This window comes from Rhinopithecus bieti, unplaced genomic scaffold (genome assembly GCF_001698545.2).
Source record: "Rhinopithecus bieti isolate Rb0 unplaced genomic scaffold, ASM169854v2 scaffold_6945, whole genome shotgun sequence".
NCBI classification, from domain to species: domain Eukaryota; kingdom Metazoa; phylum Chordata; class Mammalia; order Primates; family Cercopithecidae; genus Rhinopithecus; species Rhinopithecus bieti.
Window position 1 is genome coordinate 112,241 of NW_016805531.1, and position 25,019 is coordinate 137,259.

Consider the following 25,019-nt stretch of genomic DNA (forward strand, 5'->3'; position numbering starts at 1 on the left):
AATTATAATTAAAATTAAATAAAATAACCCCTAATCTTATACAATAGAATATACTGCATTTACAGCTAAAAAAATTTTAAGGAACATATAATCATTTCTAATGAGATCAGGAAAAACCTAGGGTTATTAAGAAATCTAGTTTCACCCATTTAAGATGTTCTGCTGTGTTTCCCACTTCTACCCATGGCTTTGGGAACATCCAGCTCATGAACCAGCCCTCAGTGCTAAAACTCACACTTGAAAACTGTATTCTCACTGCCATTGGATTCAGTCAATATTTATAATTTTTAACTATGACACTGTAATTAGAAGATATTTAATTGATCTTAAATTTCTGATAAACAAAAACTCTAACTTTACTAGTAACAATAGCTATGTAATGCCTATTCTTTACATTAAAGAACACAATTAGGGATAAAAGGGAATTTTCCACATGCATCAAGAGATATTCATGCCTTTAGAAACATTTCCATTTTGGCTAGCCAATTATGTATTATAGAAGTGCATCCCATTTTCTTGCCTCTGTTGTTCCTTTACTACCTCCCTGTGTAATAACTCCTTCACGTGAGAATGTAAGAGACAGGTGAAAAAATTCAGCAAGTTCAAGTGTGATATCCAAGAGGAACAGTCTTTACTAGTACTGTTACTATGACAGCTTTACTAATTCACATGCTTAAATTTATGGGATTTATTTATGTATATAACAGACAAAGCCTATTAGCAACTAGGGGGAACTCAGCACCTAGCACAAATGCCTAAAACTAAGAATGACAGTCATCAGCTAGTGTGGGTAGAGACACCAACAAATTACAATAGACATCAGCCATAAGAGAGGCAGGAGAGAGACCAGTGGATCAACCCTGCCTGGAGCATAATAACTCCTCAGTAAATGTGGATAAATGAATAAATCCTCTGGATTAAACAAAATTGTAAAATTGATAGAATTTCAAGTTAAAACTCAAATAATTATTTATGTCATCACCAGGAAATTATCATGTTGCAAATTATATTACATTTTTTAAATTAATTCAGTTAGGCACCATACTGCCTGATCTAAATCAGTTGTGATTTGAGTCTATGGGGATCCAAACATTTAAAAAATAAATAGTCTCTATGCTTGAAAACCCCATGATGGTCTAGAGGGAAACATCTTTGCAATACAAAGTGAGAAGTGCTATAGTGAAGTTAAAAGTTAACAGGATATTGACATCTTACAGGCCAAGGAGCTTTAATCAAGGGGGCAACAGGGGATAATTTATTTAAACAATTACATCTGGCTAAAGCTTGCAAACTGACATGGATGGTACTGAGTAAGCAAATATACGTGAATGGATCAGTACTAGCAATACAACTATCTGTCTGCCTCCTATAGATGAGGAAAGGACTACACTGTTTATCTTTTCTTTCTTCTATTGTGCTAACTACATGACTAGAGAAACCTGAAAAAATCAAATAACAATCAAATGATGGTTCCATCACCACCACCCATCCAGAAAGAAAGAAAAGGCTAAAACACATAAGAAAGCATGCACATGAAAGGCAGCTATCTGCCCATGTCAGGGCTCTCTTAAGTCCACCTGTTCCCTGCAGAAGCTCTGGCTTATACCAATTTATGTAGATGGGCTACAGTATCATTTTTACAGTTATATATACTACTGATCAGCCTCTTTTAATCTAACACAGAGCTCCAGAGAATTAAGCCTGTGTAGCATAAACCCCTTAAAAGATTACAATAATTACAGACACAAAGACATGTAAATATTTGTTAGTCAAACCAAATTTGCGTTGCCTGGTATTTTCTTTGGAGCCTGCCCATGTCATTATACTGAAATGTGATATATACAAACCCTAAGTGACTGCAAGTGAAATAATGTAACCCTATATACACAGTGGCAGTTTAAAATTACATCTGCTTTGGTTATTTTTATGTTAGACATTTCAAACAGTTTATCCCAAGTTATTCCTAGTTTATTCCAAGTTATTCCTAAACAAAACAACGAAGAACGTGAACAGACTTAAATAGCAGTGCAATAATGAAGAAGTGAAATTCGTTGACAAAGTTGAGAATTTGTGATTTTTAAGTCATCGGTATTTTTCACTCATTTGATAAATATGCATTATTATATTTATTAAAATGTAATAGAAGACTATGCTATAGTCTCTATCATCACTTTTAATACACTTTTATAAGAACTTTTATTAACAAAAACTCTGCCTTTATAAAAGGAAATTCATATGACATACCTAAACTATGGCATTATTTTGATAGGCAGCAGATCTTTACCTATCTCTGTGTATTAAATAATGTTAAGTACAATTGGAGAAACAGAAACCATGTGATGCAATTCACCAGGAAGGACATCCATCACCTATATAGTATTCTCGGGGGGAAAAAACCTTAGTCTCAATCTAATAATAAGGCAACAGTCTGACAAATCCAAATTCAGGAAATGTGAACAAAAACATTTGGCCTAGACTCTTCAAAATTGTCAGTGTCATAAAAGACAAAAAAATGTTGGGGACCTGTTCTAAAATAAACTAAAAAAAAATGAAAAAAAAAAAAAACTAAATGCAAAGATGATATTAATTAAATCCAATTATTGGTAAAACCGAGTATTATTGTAAGTAGTATTTAATTCCTTTCTCTTTAATTTTTCTGATCCAGAATGTATTCAATTGTCTTGAATAAGTAAATTCTCAATCTGAAAATTTAAAAGAAAGAAAAGAACAAGAAAAGAAGTTCTAAGACATTACTATTGAGACAATTGGAAAATTTGAATATGAACTGCATATTAGATAATAATATTAAATCAATGTTAAATGTTCCAATGAGATAGTGTGGCATGTTAAAGAATGCCTTGCTCTGAGGGGATGAATATTGATGTACTCAAGGTGATGTCTGCAATTAATTCCCAAATGGCTCAGAAAAAAAAGTAGAGAGAAAGATAAAGCAAATGTGGCAAAATATTTCCACAGATCTATGTTAAAGACATACATGTTGATTGCCTATTCTTGCCTCTTCTATACTTTTGAAATTTTCTCATAATTAAAAGTTGGAAAAAAAATTTTAAGTGGTACATTAACAATACATCTAATCATGTGTGAGAGAGAGACGTTAACATTGCTGTCAATAGGTAACAATATTATCCCAAATAATTGAAGAAAATCAATGGAAACTTCTAAATATAAAAGCATCCTGCATTAACACATAGGTTTCTGTGAACTATCCCTAAAAAAATCTACATGTTTTAAATTTTTCCAATAAATTTCTTCCTTTATCACCAAATTTAAACCACAGTGACATTATTTGAAGAATTATTTATAAAACCTGATGAGAATTAAAACATTTTGTCATGAAAATAAACATAAATACAAATTAAATTATAAAATAAAAGGAGTACTTTCATTACAATGAAAAGGTCTTGACAGCATAAAGAGTCCTGATTGCTTAGATTTTTGCTTATATTTTACAAAGCAATAACACAATTTTATCAGAAGAAGAAATAATCAGATAATCTCTGAATATCTTTGTAACCATAGGACCCATCACCAATTTTACTTTCCCTGTAACTTACTTAAAATATAAGAGATTTATGGTCTTTGATGGTCATAAATAAATTCCACAGGGTCTTGCTTCCCTTTAATTTAAATAAACACAGTCAAAATTAACAACTGGTTAACAGCCCAGAATGTTTTCTTATGTGAGATATTACCCAAGATCTTTGAAACAATTGTATTTCATTTGCATGCTTAAAAGAATTAAATCGGCATATTGGTCAAAGAGTAATCTGAGTGGCACTCATTAAAATCTATCATTTGAGGGCTAGGCCTGGTGGCTCACGCCTGTAATCCCAGCACTTTGGGAGGCCAAGGTGGGTGGATCACCTGAGGTAAGAACTTCGAGAGCAGCCTGACCAACATGGTGAAACCCCATCTCCACTAAAACTACAAAAATTAGTCAGGCATCGTGTGCATGCCTGTAATCCCAGCTACTCGAGTGGCTGAGGCAGGAGAATCGCTTGAACCCAGGAAATGGAGGTTACAGTGAGGCGAGACTACGCCATTGCACTCCAGCCTGGGCGACAAGAGCGAAATTCCGTCTCAAAAAAAAAAAAAATCTATCATTTCAAAGTGATACCAAAAAAGGCCAATCTCCTCCTATGCTGTCCTTAGTAAGTCCAGACTGGTATTGACACAAAGCAGGTCACCTGGGTGTAAACAGCACAACCTGGGTTCCTAAAGTACGAATTGTATAAACTTTTCCTGTCCTTTCCCAAAGCGAAACAAAAGGGGATCCTACTCCTGCTTCCACTATTGCTCCAAGAAGTTATAATGTTCCATGGGAAATAGCTTAATTACAGATAAAGACTTTCCCAAGGTAAATTATTTTACCATGTCTGATTGCCAATCTGACTGTGTGAATAGTCTACACATGTGAAAGGAAACATTGGCAAATGCCAATTTTACCATTTGTACACCTGGACAACAAATCCTTTCTGCTATGAAGGATTTATTCTTTAAAAGATTTATTTTAAGAAAATTAACAAGAAAACAATAGGAACTCCGGCTTTTATGTTAACCCTTTTAGTCATTTATAGTGGGGTCCCTTGCCATATAACAGTGAAATTACAATACAGAAAATGACGAAGTCCTGAGAGAAGGGTAAAAAGCATAAATTTTACACACTGGACTATAGAATAAGATTTGATCATAAAAAGTAACTCAAGGCAACTGGCAGTATTTATATGCCTAACTGTAACAAGTGTCAAAGAGGCGGAACTTTCTCAGGCCAGCTCCAGAAGAGTAGCTTCACAATCCAGTATTTTATAACAGCAAGTCAGATCTTTCAAATACTAAGTAATAATTTGATTGGCATACACAATAGGCATAATTTCTTCTCTAATTTTGTTTCTTTCCCTGGATGTTAATGCTATAATCTAATAATGACCATGTTTGATTCCCCAGGCTGGGCAAGGGAAATGATACTTTTGTCCCCAGTGTTCAGCTCCAAGTGGAACTCCCAGGAAAACTGGAAAGGAAACATGACAAAGCAAAGTTTGGAAATCCACTAGAAGATCCTTACCCAAAGAAGGCTGCCCTTGAGGTTGCCATTCCCATTGACTCTACTTTTACTAACCTCAGATACCCCACACAAAGAAGGGAGAAGCCCACCACCACCAGGGCCTTGGAGGACTCCACTGTACCATGGCTGCATACCAACAAGATGGCACTGGGTCAGGAGAATCGAGAAGACTACATCCAAGGAGCATTACCAGTCCCCTTAAGAGGAAAACTTTGAAAACCGGCCAGGTGGACATTATCAGTGAAGAAAATTTCAAAATAACTAATAGTTAAATGTTTAATATTCACTTAAATGTCATTTCCTACATTCTCATGTTATTAGCTATGCACAATACTCAGTTTTACCAATAATTGGTTACTGTTTTCATTGGTGATATTTTCTCTTCAAACTTTTCTTACTTTCTTTGTGCTTATAACTCGAAGTAGCCTTTCCTGAAGTCATTCTCCATCATTACTAGGCTTCCTTTTCCTTACATAAACTAACTCTATGTGAAAGTATCTTGCCTATTTACTTTTCTCTTATATATGTCTCCCCCATTCAAAACATAAGCTCTTTGTCTACTTTCCCACTCCACCTTAATTCTAGAACAGTGCCTGCTCCAATAAACATTGTTTAATAAAGAAATGAAATGTAAAGTTCTTTTTACTATGCTAATCCATTTGCAGTTCATGGTACCCTGGATTTCAGGGTTAGAAGGAAAACAAAAAAGCATCAGGTGAAACTAGTTTAATCATTTTCAGTGACCAAGAATTCCTTACCTGCAGAGAAAAATCTACCTTTCAACAGCTGAAATGAGATTATAAATTGTTTTTTTGTTGTTGTTGTTGAGACGGAGTCTTGCTCTGTCGCCCAGGCTGGAATGCAGTGGCGCAATCTTGGCTCACTGAAAAGCTGAGATTGAAAGCAAGTTCCGCCTCCCAGGTTCATGCCATTCAAAATGCGAATTATAAATTGTTAATACTATTATTATCATCATCATTATTATAATGTGATGATAATAATAATGATCATTACAACTTATTATAAGTTAGGCCCTGTACTTTATGCACATTAATCCTTGTAACATTACTGAGTAAACATTATTCCAATTTTACAGACAAAGAAACAGGTTTAGAGAGCTTAAGAAATGTGATCAAGTTCACACAACCCTTGAGGAACTAAGTCAGGAGTCTAAGGTCTGGTGGACTCCAGAGGCCATGCTTTTCCCACCATAACATCCCGTGGATTGCTGAACTAAAATAATCTCCTTTTAATTCCATGTTTCAGTCTTTACGATGAGGCCAAGTTGCTTTCCTGTCTCCTGATCCCTTACCAATTCTACTAGTTTTAAAATCAAGAAGTTATATCCATTCATCTAAATTCTAAATCTCCAATAGTACTTCTAAAGCATTTGATATATTAGTAACCAAGGAAAAATTAAATTGTAAAATATTTCTTTTTCTTGGTCATTCATTTGAGGAATATATAGATAAAATATTATTACATTATTTGTATATGCCTAGATTATTCTATACTGTAGTAAATAATGTAGGCACTGGCTTCACTAAAATCTTCCATAAACATATTATTTTCCTAGTCTCACTCCTTAGCATTATAACCTAGAATTTGAACCCCAATCTCATTTTCAAAATCATCAAAGGCCTTAGAATGACTGAATTGAAAGTCACAATATGCTTGCTAAAATGCTTCCCAACCTGAAAAAGTATTAATACATATAGATTATTCAATGTGCTTCTAAGAGAGTGAACTTCTAAAATTTAATAGGAAAAGTCCTCGAACGGGAAAATAAAATTACATCTATAAAGACTAACCCTAAAACTGGAATTTGAAAAGAGGCAAATTTGATAAATGGTACTTTCTTATGAGTTATTACTAGATTTTTCAAAGATAATCAGTTGAATACAATCATTTCATAGTATGGATATTTGCAAATTAGGTTAATAGCATAATTGCAAGAAATATGAAGTACAGCTTCAAAATGTTTCACAATGATTTATAGTATTTGCAGCTTTCATTAGAGCCACTGGAGACTAGGTTTCATTCTCAGTCCTCACCCCCACTTTTTTGTTCTTTTTCTTTACCTTTTTTTACTTATTCATTTATTTTCATTAAAACTAAGAGCATACCTCAGAAGTAAAAATACACATCGTCAATTCAAGTGTTTGCCCCAGTATCTCCATCTAGTGGGCATTGAGATTGTAAGGTTTATTTTATCCAATAAATTCCTGATTGTTAAGTTTATTAAGCAAAATAAATGTGAGCAAGATAAAAAGAAAGGCAGCAGGTATCTTTCTAGGGATGAAACTCTTAATGGGCAATACTAGGAGAGTCATGTTACATTATCACATTATAACAAGTACCTAATCCAGAGTGTTCCAGTTTTGTCAAAATGTGGATATAGCTGTCCAGTTTTTTTTGCTTTGTTTCCAATTACAATTTTCTTGTCATTAGGATCAAGAATCTTGAAAAATCCATTAGAAAATTTAGATATAAACATAACTTTAATTGTTTTCCAACTCTTCAAAAAATTATAGTCTTAAGAATTTCTTCATCTCTTAGAGCACAGAATCTTAATGCTAAAAGGGACCTCAAAGATTTAGTAGTCTAAATTTTCTTATCTTACTAATGAGGAAACTGAGATCCAGAAACAGTAACAGATTTCCCCTGGATTATAAACCTGGAGAGTAACAAAGCCAGAATTCAAACCAAATCTATTTTAAGTCCCACCTTTCATAGTAAAATCAATGCATCCTACTAGGAAAAGATACTGCTTTCTTTGGAGAGAAGTATTCATTTTATGATTTTCTTTAATTCATCCAAATATAGTACTAACACTAGGGGAAAATGGCTGTTTTATAGATGAAGGTAGTTCGCTAATTCAATCCAAACCAATTACTTGCCTCCTTTATGTCAGGCATTGTAAAGATGCTCATAAGAAAGTGATACAATCATCTCTCTTTAGGGAGAAAAGTTTTAAGGTTATTTACAATTTGCCAGACTAACTGCACTTCTTTTATTCTTAACGAATTTATATGTCCTTCAAGATTGAAAATTCATCCCTATTGTCAATACCAGTGGCTGCCCCAAGATCCAGAAGGGCTGAATGAAGCCTATCCACCCAGTGACTGTGCCCCTCGACAATTCTGTGTAGTTGTTATGTTGTTGTTGATGATGATGATGATGATGCTTGGTGTTTTAAGGTCCAAAGATGAAATGGGGACAACGTTGTTATAAAAGTGAAATCTTCCATATCTCTTTGATATAACATAAAGTCTAGAGTCCTAAGTAAACACTCCTATAACTAGGCTTCAGGGAGTCTCTGAGAGGCAGGGCTGTGGTTTAAGAAGTTGGCAGTTGTACCTCACTTAACAGAGTTAAACGGCCTACCATATGGATGATGGTACAGTTCTTTGAAACTTTCCAAGTGCTAAACAGATGCTAATTTACATTATTCATGATTCAAAAGTGTATCTCTTACTGCACAAATGCTATTGGAAAACATATTCCTGCTGGCTGCTCTGTCTATGGAGTAGTGATTCTTTCATTCCTTTCTTAATAAACTTGCTTTCACTATAAAAAAAAGAAAAGAAAAGAAAAAATATTCCTGCTTACAATACAAATCAGTCACAGTTTTGGTTCCTCTGAGTAAGCTTCTAAAGATAAAAGGTCACACATGTAGTAGACAAGAGAGCCCTGGGATCCATTTAGTGGAGAAGGTGGCTTACTCCTGAGAGATCCCAAATAAAATCCCTGAGTCTATAAGGCTCCCTGTGTCCAAGTACTTCAAAATGAAATGAGAGATTGTGGTGTATTTTCAACTCAAGGAAGATAAAATTGAATGCACATACAATGATCCTATGCTATATGTGATTAAATATGACTAAAGCGACTTTTGCTTCACAATTGTTAGTTAAAAAGAATTCAAACAGAAAATGAGTTTGAGTAGGGATAAATACTTGCAGCATATAATAGATGAATGGTTAGCATATAAAGAGTTCTTATAAAGTAGTAAGATGATTGATAAATACTCCAGGAGAAAATGAGTTGAGTTGATATACAGCCAAATCAAAAAAAGCAAGTGACCAATAAAAGACATGGAAAAGATTAAACATCTAAACTATCTAATTAAACTATCTAATAATTACAGAAATGGCCATGACAACATCTTTCAGATTAGGAAAGATTAGAAAGATTGATAGAACTTTAGTAGTGGGGAAATAAATCCTCTCATGCAATGTTGTTGCATTGCTGGTAAAATCTTTCCAGATTGGGCAGTGTATTTCAAAAGTTAAAATTATCATCTTTTAACCCAATAACTTTATGTTCTGGGATTTATGCTAAGAAAAAAAAGTGAACAAGTATGAAAATCATTGCCCACAAGAATTTCATCAGAGCCTTCTTTATAATAGTGGAAACCTGAAAACCACCTACATTTCCATCATACAGGTCTAGTTAAATAAATTATAGCATATCCTTATAAAGAAATATTATTAAGTATTAAAACTGATGTTATACAAAACCCTGGAAATAACTGAAGTGTCCAGTAATCGGGCCAATTTTAGAACATTGCCATCACACCAAAATCTATAATTGGGCATTATAGTATGACCATATATTAGAAAACAAGGCAGCCATAAAAGAGAATTCAGTATATGTAGATGTGCTGACATGGAATGATTCCCATATTTATGGTTTTAAGTGAAAAAGCAAAGCAAAGGGGAAAATTGTGTGTGTGTGTGTGTGTGTGTGTGTGTGTGTCTGTGTGTGTGTGCGTATTTTTTTTTTTTTTGAGACGAAGTCTTACTCTGTCGCCCTAACTGGAGTGCAATGGCGTGATCTTGGCTCACTGCAACCTCTGCTTCACGGGTTCAAGCGATTCTCCTGCTTCAGCCTCCTGATAGCTGGGATTACAGGCACCCGCCACCACACCCGCTAATTTTTGAGCTTTATTTTTATGCTTTATATGCTTTTCTCTATGTCCTAAACTTCCTAAACATAAAAAATAGCAAGACTTTCTTCAACCCTAGGATCAACCACTGTTGAAGATTTTTAATGAATCCTTCCAGAAATACTCTATCCAATGTACTATATACCTATGTATCCCCTTTTTGTAAAACACCCAGCAAATTTATATATATATATATATATATATATATGCCAGGTGTGGTGCCTCACGCCTGTAATCCCAGCACTTTGGGAGGCAGAGGCGGGTGGATCACTTGAGGTCAGGAGTTTGAGACCAGCCTGGCCAATATGGTGAAACTCTGTCTCTACTAAAAATACAAAAAATTAGCTGGGTATGATGGTGAGCATGTTAAATCTTATCAAATTATTTCCTTTATATATCAAGATGACACGTTTTATTGTTAATATGGTCAATAACACTGATTGATTTTTAAATGATAAACCAACCTTAAATTCTTAGAATAAACTCATCTTGGCCACTATGTATTAGCCTATCATACTACCAGATTAAATTTGTGAACACTTTGTTCAGAATTTTTTGCATCCAATGTCATGAGAGAGATTGACCTGTAATTCTCTTTTCTTGTAATGTCCTTGTCAGATTTGGTATCAAGGTATCACATTTGGTTTGGCAGCAAGGTTTTACTGGCCTCATAATACAAGTTTGGAAGTGTTCTTTGTTTTCATATTCTTTGGAAGAATTTGTATATGCTACTTTTACATGACTTTTCCATTTTTATGTTAATCTAATCTCCCTACTGAAATTATAAACGTCTAAGGCCCAAAGACTATACCTAGGTTTTCCTATATCCTGAGAATTCAACCCTTTGCTTTGGATATAGTAGGATTTCAAAAAAAAAAATCATTATTACCTTGACAAAGTATAAAATCTGTCGATTTATTTTAAAAATCCAATTCACATTAATTATATACATGAAAATTTATAATTTACTTCCCTCTCTTTTAGGACATCAGAAGGATCACAGAGTGTTAGGGTTGGACCTCATCTCCAGGGTGTTCCCTATGTCTGTGATAGTAGCAGCATGGCTGAGTAGAAAAGTATCTATTTTGGATCAAAAATATGTGAGCTGGAATCCAGACAACTCCACTTACATGTGATTTGTCTTTGGTGACATTATATAAATTCTCTGGGCCTCATGTTTTCCTCTACAAAATTGAAATAGTAGTAAAACTTATTTACAAGACTGCCACAAAGTTAGAGGTGATGTGCATAAAACATCTGGGTGCTTAATAGTAATTTTTTTAAAAAGACATCTTTTACTCTCACGAAAATTCTAACATAAAACTTTAAAGTCATATTTTGCAGTAATAACCTCCAAATCTTTGTGTCTCCAATACCTCAGTGCCTGCTTTAACCAGTCTCATTTATCAGCCTTTTCTCTTTGAATCACTTTCTTCTCCACACAATATGATTTGGCTCCTTACTCTTCCCATGACCACTGTTAGAAATGCTTGTTTTCCAGTGCCACAAAGAAATAACACTTGAACATAAATTTAATTTCCTCAGCAAGGCCATTTTTACTTTCTGCAGAAAGGGTACACTCGCCAGCAGTTTTGCCACAAGAGTACACCGAACAAAGGAGACAGAGTCATTCATAACCTGACGCGTCCACCCTACTGCTATATCCAGTTTCCACTGGCTAGAACGGGACCTCACATTCTGTATTTGTCCTGATTGGCTAGCAACTGACAACTTTTTAAAAGAGGCACAGGCAGACAAGAACAAAGGAAGGAGGAAATAACTTGTGGAATGCTGAGAAAGGTAAAAACACCTCCAAAATAAGGAAGAGGAACAGGCTATGACCTAATGCCCGCTTGGACCAGTATAAGCATGCCAGGGCAAATATTTAGGCTAAATTGTGGGAGCACAGAACATAAAGTACATTGATTTCTTCATTAGAGCTAGCAGATATTTAAGAATGTTAGCACAGCTCTTTGAATAAATTTTGCTTCTAAGAGAAGTTACTATTTATTCCTAATTAGACGGGGAGGAGAGTCTCTTGGAAGAGGAACCTCTACTTTACTTTTTACACCACCAATACACTCAACAAGACTTCATACAATTACAAAAACTTCCCTGACTACTAATTTCTTTTCCTACCTTGCATCTTTTCTTGCTAAACTCTTTCCCTGAACTTCATCAAAATCTCCTATCAGGAAGATCAGAGAACTGCAGGTATTAAGCCAGTTTAACAGAGTCATCCTTGTGAAGTTAAAGGAAGAACTATTCTCACCCTCATTTTAGAAACAGAAACTGAGGCAAGGGGAAGTTATCACAAGTTACAAAGCAAATTGGCCAAAGAAGGGACAAAGTTAAGTCAGCCTTTTATTGTCTGCCTTACTCTACCAAATATTAGTCTGGGAGTCAGCATGGGTAACTCTTGACCAAGATGGTTACCATCACCTCTGTGAAACAGAAATGCATGAAAATAAATGAGAAACATTTCTGAATTTGGTAGGGGGGTTATCTATCCTTGTATTTTCATCTTTAAGTTATTTTCAATGCACACAACTGATGTAGTAGGTAAAGGCTATGCACATATGTGTAGTACTTAACATCACTTGCACTGTTCCAGTTAATTCTTTAAATACTGTATCATACTTAACTTACTGTGGGGTGCAAGTCAAAATCTGGAGGCCTTGAAACACAGTCACTGAGTAATAATGATTTAAGGATCACAACAAAAGTTCAAAACACAGCCAGGCATACATATCAATTTGTAGCAACAGTGGTTTCATTTGAAACCACTTGCAAACAGTGACCCATACTCCTCAAATCTGCTGTTCCCTAATTATTCTTGTTTGCCTTCGTTTATGCTAAAGGTAAACATGTATTTAGCCCAGAAAAGGAAACGGAAAAATAACCAGAAGTGACCCAAACAATGTCTGCAAAGCAGGGATTGTAATCTGCAATCAAATAGCTTAGTCACATCACCCAAGTGAATCCAAACTACTCAAAATCATTAAATAAATGATTCAGTCTCCAATCCTACTCCTAAAAAAGAATACAACCAGAGGATCTCCTTTAATTGACAAAACTACGTGAATGGTTTTGTATTGACATTATTAACTAAAAACTTAAAACACATTTAAACACAGGCCACCCAGAGCTAACACTATAGCTTCCTGCGCACGTGGCTTCAGTCCATGTTCAACACTTAATTAAGAGATTCTTTTCAAAGATTGTATTCTGGATTTACCATCTTTTCAGAGGCCATACTGCTGCAGTTCATTAGCACTCAACATCTGGCTGGAATGTTTTAAACTACTATTTTCCTTAACCATTATATGGATGAGGTTTCGTTATTCTAAGCAAACTGAAACAATGTCCTTGTGTGGACTTCTAAGCATAATAATTAGTGACAGTGCAAATTGGTTTCTGATTTTTCTTATACCATGTAGCAAACTATTAAAACATTCAAATCATAGTTTATATAATTGTGAGATCCTTTTCATTTTATAACATAGACATGTCTTTATTTTTCAGGCACAAGGTCTTATTCTGAAGGCCAAGAAGTATTTCACTGAAATGCAGCTATATGTGAAGAAAAATACAGTCTTGTACTTTCTCAAGGAAACAGCACTTATAAACTCAGAAAAGTGAAAATGTGGACATATTTGGCACAGAACTTGGAACATTCCACTTACTCTGTTTATGAACCTTAGAGGGCTCCAGTACAGTATGGATTTCAAACTTCAAAAACACTCCCCTGAAAAGAGTATCAACCCATGTCTATATAACTAATTTGCCCCTGAAATGAAATTAAGTAAATCTGTTCAGGGACTTAAGCAACGGGAAAGCATCCCTGTAGTCAAAAAGTTTTTAAACTGAATTTCATGAGGCTGCATAAGAATTTTTAGGCCTTGGCTGACACATATTTATAAGTCTGGCTCAGAGAACTGTTAAAATACACTTACGGGTTCACTCTGCCTGAAATGCCCTTGGGCTCCTCCCAGTGCTTTCTTTCCCAGCCTTTCCTTCCTTTAACATTTTCTTAGAACTCACCAATTACTTGAAATTGTCCCTGTTTAACTTCCCCAAGGAGCCATTATTTCAACCTCTTTATTCATTTACATATAAAATACCTTACACTTTGTATGAGATAGATGGTCAGTTAATAAATCTTCTGTTACTATTCCACTATATGCATTTAAGTTCCATAAGGGCATTGACCATTTGTCTTCCTTCCTTCTTTTCTTTTTTCTCTTTTCTTTCTTATTGTTTCCCCTCTTGCCACTGTCAGGGGTATGGTATAGTACTCCCAGGTAAAAGAACTTAATCCTTGTAAATCACATCTTGCCATCCCCAGCTCACAGCCCTCCAAAGGTTTTCCATTACACTTAGAATGAAAGCCAAAGAAGACGCTACACACCCTTGACCAACTCTCTCAACTCACCTTCCACCTCTCCCTGCTTCTCTCTCACCACACCCCAACCACAGGGACCTCTTATTCCTGAGACATGACAAACTCACTTTCACCTTAGGGCTTTTGCACTTGCTGTTCCCTCTGACACTCTTTCTCAGCTGCTCACTCCCTAAGGTCTCTGTTGAAATGTCCTCTCCTTGGAGAGAACTTCTCCTAACTCCCTAGATACAATGTAAGATTTCCCTTAACTATGGCCTAGCTGATATTATATATTTATTTGTATAGCTCTTCATTATCTATCTCATACCATCACTCCCGCCACCAGTATGGAAACTCCATGAAAGCAGGGGCACTTCACTGGTTTTATTCACAGTTGTATTTCCAGTGCCTAGAACAATGCATGGCATATAGTAGGTATTCAACAAACGCCACTGAATCACTGCTTTCAAGTGGTAGAATAGGAAGTTTATACTGTCTTCTCTTGAAAGCACTCCTCACAAATCCAGTATTATACATGTTATTCTGGGCTTCCCAATACAGGATTCTTGATGCCATCTGAGAGATTCCCCAGCTTCCTCAGTGAACTATAACTCAAAGGAAGGTTTTATGTCCAACTCGTATTCTGGGTAACTCAGAATCATGTAAATTGTGTTTCTGACAAAATGCCAGAGATACCCATGTACAAGAATTCTCCCTTACCCCACTATTCCCAGCTGGCCATTTCAGTCTTCATCAACCAAGATAATATGGGTTTTCTTTTCCTTCCTTAGACTTCAGTATGGGGCATGCAGCTCAACCCTATACTTCTCTACTGTACCTCCCAGATTCTCCAAAGTGGATCTTCTGAATATCACTTGCTCAGTCTACAACTTCATGAATTCAAAATCTACTCCCAACCCCACACCAGAAGGAGGAATTTGTGGATAGATGCTAGTCTAACATACCTTACTACCCAAGACTAGCTTTTAGAGTTGCAACCTGTTTCCCAAGTAGGCCAGCTATTTCTGTTCTAACATTCCTAAGAGGTACTTGGTCCTTTCTTCTTGGCCTCCAAGGACAACTCCAAGAACAGACAGAAACTGGACAGTAGAGCAACCCAAATCCCATTCTTACAAAATACAGGCATACCTTATAGAACACCTCAGCAACTAATGTTTTCTTGGTGAAAGACCTTGATTTTTGATACCCAAACTTCATAGAATGTTCATATCTCTCAAAACAACACTTTCCGAAAGGTGTTGATGTAGGAAAAAATACATATTTACACCCTAAAACCTAAACACAATATTGTTAACAAAATAGTATGCAGAGTACTGAAATACCAGGTGTCAATACAGAAGACATACAGGTATTACTATATAAAGTAACTGCTTGTTAACAACCATATTAATTGTTTAACATTCAAGAAAATTGGTTTAAGCATTTTTCATGCTACTTCTGTGTGACTTATATAAAGAAAGTTTTACTGTATTTTTGTAACATTGTAGGAAATTAGAGGTTTTGAGTTGAGGAATAATGCATTATACTTTTTCCTATTTAAAAAAAAAATAGGCCCCTGCTCAATAATTTTGTGCAGAACATCTGATTTGTTGGAACGGACTACAGCCACTAAATGGAAGATGCCTGTATTTTCTTGGATTCTTCCACCCAAAACCCATCAACAGGCCTCACCCTAAACCGTTGATTTGGTCACATTCCAACAGCTCATCTGTTCTCAATCTCTAGCCTTGACTCATTGAATCCCTTCTCATCTCTTCATCTTCCAGGTTCCCCCAGGTGTGCTCATACAGGTCATCTAACTTTTCATTCTATTTGCATTCTTATTTTTCATTCTATTCACTTCTTCTCTCTATCCTTTATTTTACTTTCTAAAAGATTAAATAGAGGTAAAAGGCTTATAACAACAACAAAAGCAGCCCTAGCTCACTCTGTCATCCCTATCCCCAATGCAATGTGTACAGTGGCAAATACTTTGGACTCTTTGCTCTTGCTTCCAGTTCCAAATAACAATGGTAAATGTTATTGCCTGTTGTTTCATTTTAAACATTATTTATTGCTTTCCTATTATGGTAAGTGAGGATTTTAGCTCTCTTATGTCCACCTTTCCTTTACCCTCCTCCACCTTTCTCAATAAAGTTATGCCCAAAATTTTGTTTAAATTCATATTCGGTCGGTTAATTACTGAGATTATTGTTCACTTATGAGCCAAATACTGAAAAATGATTGATTTCATTTCTGTTACAAACTTTTTTGTTTTTCCTATATTTAATAATTGCCTCATTTCCTCATTTGCTTAGATTTGTTTATCTAGCTGAGCTTTGTCATATCCTACAACAGCTCTGTGAAATTACTCTGAATCTGTTTTCCACATGATTGAACATATCAGATTTATCAGGTTTTTTGGCTTTTTTAACTGATAAGATTTATAAGTTCCATTTTTCTCTCTCCTCATTTTAATCTGCACTGCTTTCTAAGCTGCTGGATATTATGGGTGTTATGTTGGAATTTCCCTTATGTTCTATAAATACCAGTGTTCAATAAATACCCAACTCCTCTCTCCTGTATTGGATTTCTCATTTCCTAGTTCCCATGCGATCTTCTTTCTTGGTTTACTCCCTAGTTTTAGTGGATTACATCCTCTAGACTTTTACACTCTACATGTTGAAAATGTTTTACTATATCCTCACATTTGATTAATTCATTTAAACAGATACCCTAAACTAAAATGTATTAATAGAGACATTTATCAACTGCCTTTATCTTCCAATACTGTTTCTGAGCAATTCGTTTACGTTCCTGATCCTTTGATTACGATCCCTTTCCCATCTTTTCTCTTGCTCTGTCAACTACCTTTCAGTGTCTTTTCTATAAATACTCAAGTTTCAAAATTTCCAGATGATATTCTTTGCTTTGGCCTTTCACATTTATTACACCAAACACCCAGTGAGCCCTTCCAATCAGAATTCACATTTTCACCTTGGAAAAAATAATCTTCTGGACAGACACAGTGGCTCACACCTATAATCCCAGAGCTCTGAGAGGCCAATGAGGGAGGATCACTTGAGGTCAAGAGTTTGAGACCAGCCTGGGCAACATAGGCCCCATATCTATTTTTTATAATTATAATAATTTTCTAATAACTGTTTTTTCTGTTTTTCCTTGCTAGTTGGATATGGATTTCTGGAATTGATCCATAAATTTTCCTGCTTTTCTCTCTTATTGTCCAGCTCTTTTATTCCCTACTGTATCAGAGAGTTCTTCCAGTCTGTTCTCTTTTTTTGAGAAAAGGTCTCACTGTGTTGCCCAGGCTGGTCTTGAACTCCTGGGCTCAAGTAATCCTCCTGCCTCAGCCTCCCAAAGTGCTGAGATTGCAGGCACGAGCCACCATGCCCAGCAATTGCAATCTTTTTGCTAAATTTTGTCTTGCTGTCACATTTTAATATGCAAAACTCTATCTTATTGTTTGCTCCTTTTAAAAAAAGTAACACTCTTATTTTTTAAGGACTTAACATTTTCTTTTATCTCTCTGAGGACATCATGTCTTTGAAGCATTCTTCTGCTCTCAGCATTATCTCTGTTTCCTCTGGGTTCCTGTTTTCTGTTTTTTTGTTTGTTTGGTTCATTTTGGAGGTTTTCTTCCAAAATCTTACTATCCGTTGATGCCCTATCATATTTAAGAGTGAGTCACTAAAAAGCTTATTAGAAGCTTTATAAATGGGCTTCTAACAGGGTCATAGAGGAGCTGGAGAAGGGGGTCACCAAATGTCCGTATCTGTATGAACCATCTCTGGGATGGTTCAGTTTCCTTTGAGAAGGATCCTCCAACATTCCTGCTGGAGTGTAGGGTGGTGAGGTTGCCAGTGTGCCAGTAATAACTAGAAGAATGAAGCTAAGGATTTCACTCTTCAGATGCAGAAGTCCTCTAATCTCCCGATTTTCAAGTCTTTCTCATCCTGCCTTTCTCACTGCTCAGTGCCCCCAAGTACAAATGATCTCTGGTGGTTTCTCTAGAGACTCCTGCAACAGTAGGGGAAAATGGTCCCAGGTGAAGAGAGGCCTTTTAGGGTCTAAATAGTCCTCATAAAGGCTTTCAGATAAATCCTCACCCATCATATTACCCTGCTTTCTTCCTAAGGCTTGCCAGAGAGCTGTGGGATGAGTCAGCTGCCTTTCCATCTACAACTCCCTCCACAGGCACTTGGCTCTGACCTTTCTCCATTCTGCTAAGTCATGTACCATTCCTCTATCCACTTTCCATCTCTGTATTTTGTGGTTTATGGTCATTTATGTCTTCTTGGTTTACCGAAGATAAAGGCTGTGCTTCCGTTTCTTATTTTCCCTGTTGTTTGGAAATTATTTTTGAGAAAAGAAGATTAATAAGATTAATTTAGGGACACAGAAAAAGAGTAGATAAGTCTTATTCTGACATCTTGAAATCAGAAGTCTCTAGATTTTCCTTTTTCATAGATCTTTTACCACATCATACTCTCTTGTACCAGCAACATTCTGATTCATAATTTCTGGCTTCCAGATTCTCTGGGTGATTAGTCATACTGTTTTCTGGTTTCAGATATGCAACATTTAGTGTATTAATGAATTAACAAGTTCTACATCTACTTATCATATCCCATCTGCAGTAATTGTTGTCTGCAACTGAATGGGGTTTACTGAGTATAAAATAATAGGAAAGGCTTTAGTCACCAATCTGTTGTGGGACTTAGTGTCCTTATCAAATAGGCTGGTTATTTTCAGTTGTCCCTCTGTCCCTCTATTCTCACACTTCCCCTACCCCAAGAGGCTGACCTCTATAGACAATTCCCCTCAACTATTCCCACTCATTGCCATTTTCACCTGTGTCATTCTTTCTCTGCCTTGCTGCATTTCTGGCAACATTACACTATATTCGCCGCTCCTAAAGTATAATGGCTTCCAGCTTCACAAGAGAACCCTTCCTAGTTAGTTCCCTTGACCTTACCCACACCTCTGTAAAAGTCTCTTTATTAAACTCTCTTGAGTTATACCTAACATGTCATTTGTTTCCTATGGTACCACTAATACATCAGTAAAAGGAGCATTTTGAACTAGCTCATCTCTAAAGTCCCTTGAGTTCTTAGATTCTATGATTTTTACAAGAGTAAAATCACATGGCATTCAAATTAAAGACTCTGAACAAATTACAGACTTCCTTTCATTCAAGATTCTATCTCACTCCAGAAAAAAATAATTCTCCAAATAATTATGCTCAGTCCTTAGAAAATATAAATATTGTTAGTACAACTTAGACTAGCTGCGAAAGCCAGAATATACATATTGTTCCCTTTTTGCTTAGGCACTGCAATAAGACAGTTCTGATAAAAAATGTATTTGCTATTTCTGACTTTGAAAACAGACAATCAGAATTAATTCCAAGGGTTCAAGTGTTTCTCTTTATCTTCTTTCCTTCCTGTTTCTTAGATATGTATATTATCAAAACACCAGAAAAAGAGAAAAACTAAGTTTCACCAATCCTCCCATTAAAAGTGAAATGAATTCCTTGACTTCACACCCTCCTCCAAATACTAAATTATCTTTTTCCATGCATCGCCAGACTTTTTGTATCCACTGAACTTTACCACTTTCTTACCCCTTATAGACCCTTCAACTCATTTCCATCTAAAACTGCTCTTGCCAAAGTTTTGTACAACTTCTTTGTTGTGATATTCAATGGATACTTCTCAGAACTTGTGGTAACCTCTCAGAAGCATATGACAACACTACCACTCCTTTCATGAAACATTATCTTCTTTGTCTTCGCTGTTGCCTCACCTTTCTGGTTTCTCTCATACTTACTGGACTACTCCTCAATCCCTTCAGTGGACATCTCTTCCTCTGCCCATTCCTCAAATGTTCATGTTTCTTGGGGCTCTGTTGTAGTTTTCCTTATCTTTCCACCTATATTCCACCACCAGGTATCTTGATCCACTCCTATGGCTTCAAAAATGATGATAAACTAATGATTCTCAAATGCACCATCTCAAGTCCAGATCTCGTCCTGACCTTCATATTTTTTTCATAACTAAATACTAAATAACTCCATCAGTATGCCCACCGATTCCTTGCACTCAACATTTCAGCTTCCGCTCAAACCTGTTTTTCCCCCATATCTCTTATTCCAATGAACCATACCAAGCCAGACACTGATAAAATCTTTGAGTCTTTGCTCTTCCCCATTCCCATGCCCAATCAATGATCAAGTCCTACTGATTCTGAGATCTTCAATCCATCTAATTCTAACCATTCTCATTGCTACTTCTCTAGACCAAATCATCTCCCTACTGCTAAAACCCTGAAATACAGACTTTGTAATATAGCCAGGGAGATCTTTCTAAAATACAAATATGAACACCTTACCCTCTTCCTAAAACCCTGCAATGGTTTCCCACTGCTATGAAGATGATGCCTAAACTCCTTAACAAAGTTTACAAGGCCCAGCGTCTGATCTCCTGCTCTGTTATCCAAATTGCTGTATGCTTCAGCCATACTGAGACATTTTTTAGTTACTCCAACAAGCCATGATTGCTTTTACTCTGGACATTTCCACATGATGTTCTCTCCACCCAATACATGTTTATCTGATGTTATCAGTGTTATGCCATCAATATCCACAATTCATTTAATCTTTGGTGTCTCCATTTAGATGTCCTATGCTCTCTAAACCTGGGTTATATCTGCTCCCATGGAAAACTACTTATCCACTTACTATATTCTATTGCAGTTGCCTATTTACTTGTCTCTTTTCCCTTTTAGATTATAAGCACAATGAAAGTTGAGACTATACCTATTATATCTCCAATGGCTTGAACATTATCTGGCACAAAATAGGCACTAAATAAATAATGGTTGAATGATGAACAAACAAATGAGTAAATAAACTAATCAGATAAAAAGTTGTACCAGGGGAAACACATTTTACATATGGACTTCCTGTCCCTTGCTTCTTCTCTTCTCAAAAAATAATAATAATATGTAAGCCCCCTTTCCCTCCCAACCAGCCATTGCTTACTAAGGGCTAATTAATGTATACTTACACAGGACAGCTAAAAAGAAGGATTCTGTCTGAACCTTTGCTTTCTCCTTCATTTCTGCCTTTCCTCCTATATATAAAATTTTCAAACTGAAAGTTAAAACATGCTTAAAAGAGACTAAGCATGTGGCTGCCTTTCTCTTGATCTGCCCAAACCATCTGTAAACCTGGTAGTGTATGTACATGGGGTAAAAAGAACCTATGATAACATTTTATTTGAACCAGAATGCTAAAGCATTAATTAAAGCTAAGCACACCTGCTCTAAACTGCAGAGTCAGAGATTTATGTGAACTTATAAACTTGAGGCTTTCTGACCTCTTGTACAATTTATATTTCCTTTAAATAAGCATTTCCTCCTTGTAATGCAATATTTTAAAGTTTATTTCTGTGACTAATCTGCTGGCATATTCAGTTCCTTTATTACCTAGTCTTTACCCTTGTAACCCACTACTTGTCAAATTTTAAATTAAAGGTTTTGGGTGAAAATAAGCAGACTCAACCATGAGGGGAAGAATTTCTTGCCCTAAATTTAACTTGTTAATGAGCTGATCTAAAACGATATCCATACATTCAAATTCCATATTTAATACAAAGTATTGTTTTTTTTTTTATTTTTTTGAGACAGAGTCTCGCTCTGTTGCCCAGGCTGGAGTGCAGTGGCGCGATCTCGGCTCACTGCAAGCTCTACCTCCCAGGTTCACGCCATTCTCCTGCCTCAGTCTCCCGAGTAGCTGGGACTACAGGCACCCGCCACCACGCTCGGCTAATTTTTTTGTATATTTAGTAGAGACAGGGTTTCACCGTGTTAGCCAGGATGGTCTCAATCTCGTGACCTCGTGATCCGCCCGCCTCGGACTCCCAAAGTGCTGGGATTACAGGCGTGAGTCACCACACCAGGCCAATACAAAGTATTTTTATATAGTTATTCACAGATCTATTCATGCACTGTTTGGAGGGTATAAGCTACTTTATAGTGATTTATCACTTGTTAAGTTACAATGCTCGCCCACATGTGCAGTCGTTTTAAAGAAGACAGTTTTTCAGTCAAGGAAGGCATTCTGATTTGAGATTTGGACGCTAATGATTTTAGAAGGAGAGGGTTCTACGAGGTTTCCTATCAAACACAGTTACCTTGGATAGATTCCTTCCTAGCACTGTGAGCGTCACCAAGCCAGCACAACAGACCAAAGCACTGGAGCTGGAGAGGCCAGAACTTGGTGGGATATTTCCATCTACCAGGCAGTTCATTCCAGTCAGGTTACTAAGACCAAAGTGTTCCTAAGAATATAAGGAAAAACAGCAACAGTAATTCAGTATTGAATTCAAGGAGTAGTGAAAGCTTCCTTCATTCCCCAGAGAACAAAAGTCCATCAATAGACTTATAATAGTTATAGAAACTACTTGCGCAATTCAATCATGACATTTTGTTTAACGACTCTTGGCCACAGGGTAATTCCTTTAAATGCCTTTAATTTTCTTGCCTTGAATGTTCTTTTTCTTGAATATTAATTGATTTGAATATGGAAAAAATATAAAATTGCCTCGAATGTTCTTTTTCTTGAGTATTAATTGATTTGAACAAATATGGAAAAAATATAAAACAATTATAATTCAACTTGTCAAGTAGCAAGACAAGAAGTATACAATTATCTATGAGGTAATTTAAATCTCCGTGCAGCACATCTCCAGCATTCTGTTATTACAAAAGTCCAACCCCCAAGCAGTGACTTGTTTCTAAAGAGTGCCTTACTTTAGAAGATTCTCTGAAAAAAAAAGAGTTCCAAACTTTCTCAGTTCTGTTTCACTTATGAAAAAACCTAGGCACTAAGAGATGAAGAAATTTTCCCAAGATGACCCACACGGAGACAAGAGTAGGGCCCAGGTCTCTGATTCCTGTNTTGCCTCGAATGTTCTTTTCTTGAGTATTAATTGATTTGAACAAATATGGAAAAAATATAAAACAATTATAATTCAACTTGTCAAGTAGCAAGACAAGAAGTATACAATTATCTATGAGGTAATTTAAATCTCCGTGCAGCACATCTCCAGCATTCTGTTATTACAAAAGTCCAACCCCAAGCAGTGACTTGTTTCTAAAGAGTGCCTTACTTTAGAAGATTCTCTGAAAAAAAAAGAGTTCCAAACTTTCTCAGTTCTGTTTCACTTATGAAAAAACCTAGGCACTAAGAGATGAAGAAATTTTCCCAAGATGACCCACACGGAGACAAGAGTAGGGCCCAGGTCTCTGATTCCTGTTTGAAAACTTCTCCATTCCAGCTAGAAACCTGAGCCAGCAAACTGTCATTGTGATTTAATATGCCAGCTAGATGAGAAAATCCAGATTTTTACTACAGTTTATAGATACAGTTTAGCCATATGGTAGCTTTAAAGATAGTGAAATTAGAATTCAGCCACAAATGAGAATACAGACCCTAAACAAGTCAAGAAAACTCTATTTCTACAAATAGGAAAGTCCAAAGAAATAATCAGATTCTGATTTAAATATGGAAAGCTCTAGTATACTTACACGAATTTCTAACACTAGGACACTTTGGAATGATATCATATCATAACCTTTGTGGTTTAAGTTTACAAATAAATTCAAGTCTATCTCCTTCTCAAGAAAAAGTACCATAGTCTTTGCAAATTACTCAAATGACTGAAGATTAACATATGAAATACTATTACTTAATTAAGCATTTCATCTACATATTATACAAGGGAGAATTTCAATAAGCTAGCTAGAATAACTAAAATTACAACAAAATTCTGCAAATAAAAGACTTTTTTCCTTAATGTTTCATCTGTCTGTCCTAGCTAGCAAAACTCTCGCACCACACTAAGAAGAAATTTAGCTGGGTGTACTTTTCTTTCTGATTTCAAGTCATCTAAAAATTTCCTTCCAGAAATACAAATTATAAACTGAAACTGTACTGTTGCCAATGCCGTTTCATACAGAATATCAGACAGTTTGTTTAAAAAAAAAACAAAAAACAAAAAACTTGAAGAATCCAATATATTTAACTATAAACTGATCAAACATGGGTGTCTTGAGTGGGAATCACACTTAAGAACTTATCAGCCAGGTGTGGTGGCTCACGCCTGTAATCCCAGCACTTTGGGAGGTCAAGGAGGGTGGGTCATGAAATCAGGAGTTCAAGACCAGCCTGGCCAATATGGTGAAACCCCATCTCTACTAAAAATACAAAAATCAGCTGGGCACGGTGGCAGGCGCCTGTAATCCCAGCTACTCAGGAGGCTGAGGCAGGAGAATTGCTTGAACCCAAGGGCAGAGGTTGCAGTGAGCTAAGATCGTGCCACTGCACTCCAGCCTGGGCCACGGAGCAAGAGTCTATCTCAAAAAAAAAAAGACAAAAAACAAAAAAAGCAGAACTTATCATGCAATGTTTACATGAAAACGTATAACAAATTCAAAATGCAAATGGGTATATGCCACATTCTGTAATAGCTCTATCCCAAAAGGATAACATGATCAATTTAATATAAACGAATTACCTC

General features: G+C 36.0%; 1 protein-coding gene across 1 annotated transcript in view; it reads right to left on the minus strand.

Annotated features, from left to right (window-relative positions):
- The window catches only part of GALK2 (galactokinase 2), a 163,167-nt gene that overhangs the window by 61,116 nt on the left and 77,032 nt on the right, over positions 1–25,019 (minus strand). Inside the window, exon 5 of the mRNA XM_017872767.1 lies at positions 22,632–22,778. Coding sequence (XP_017728256.1) covers positions 22,632–22,778 — 147 coding nt within the window. The remainder of the gene's footprint in view (positions 1–22,631; positions 22,779–25,019) is intronic.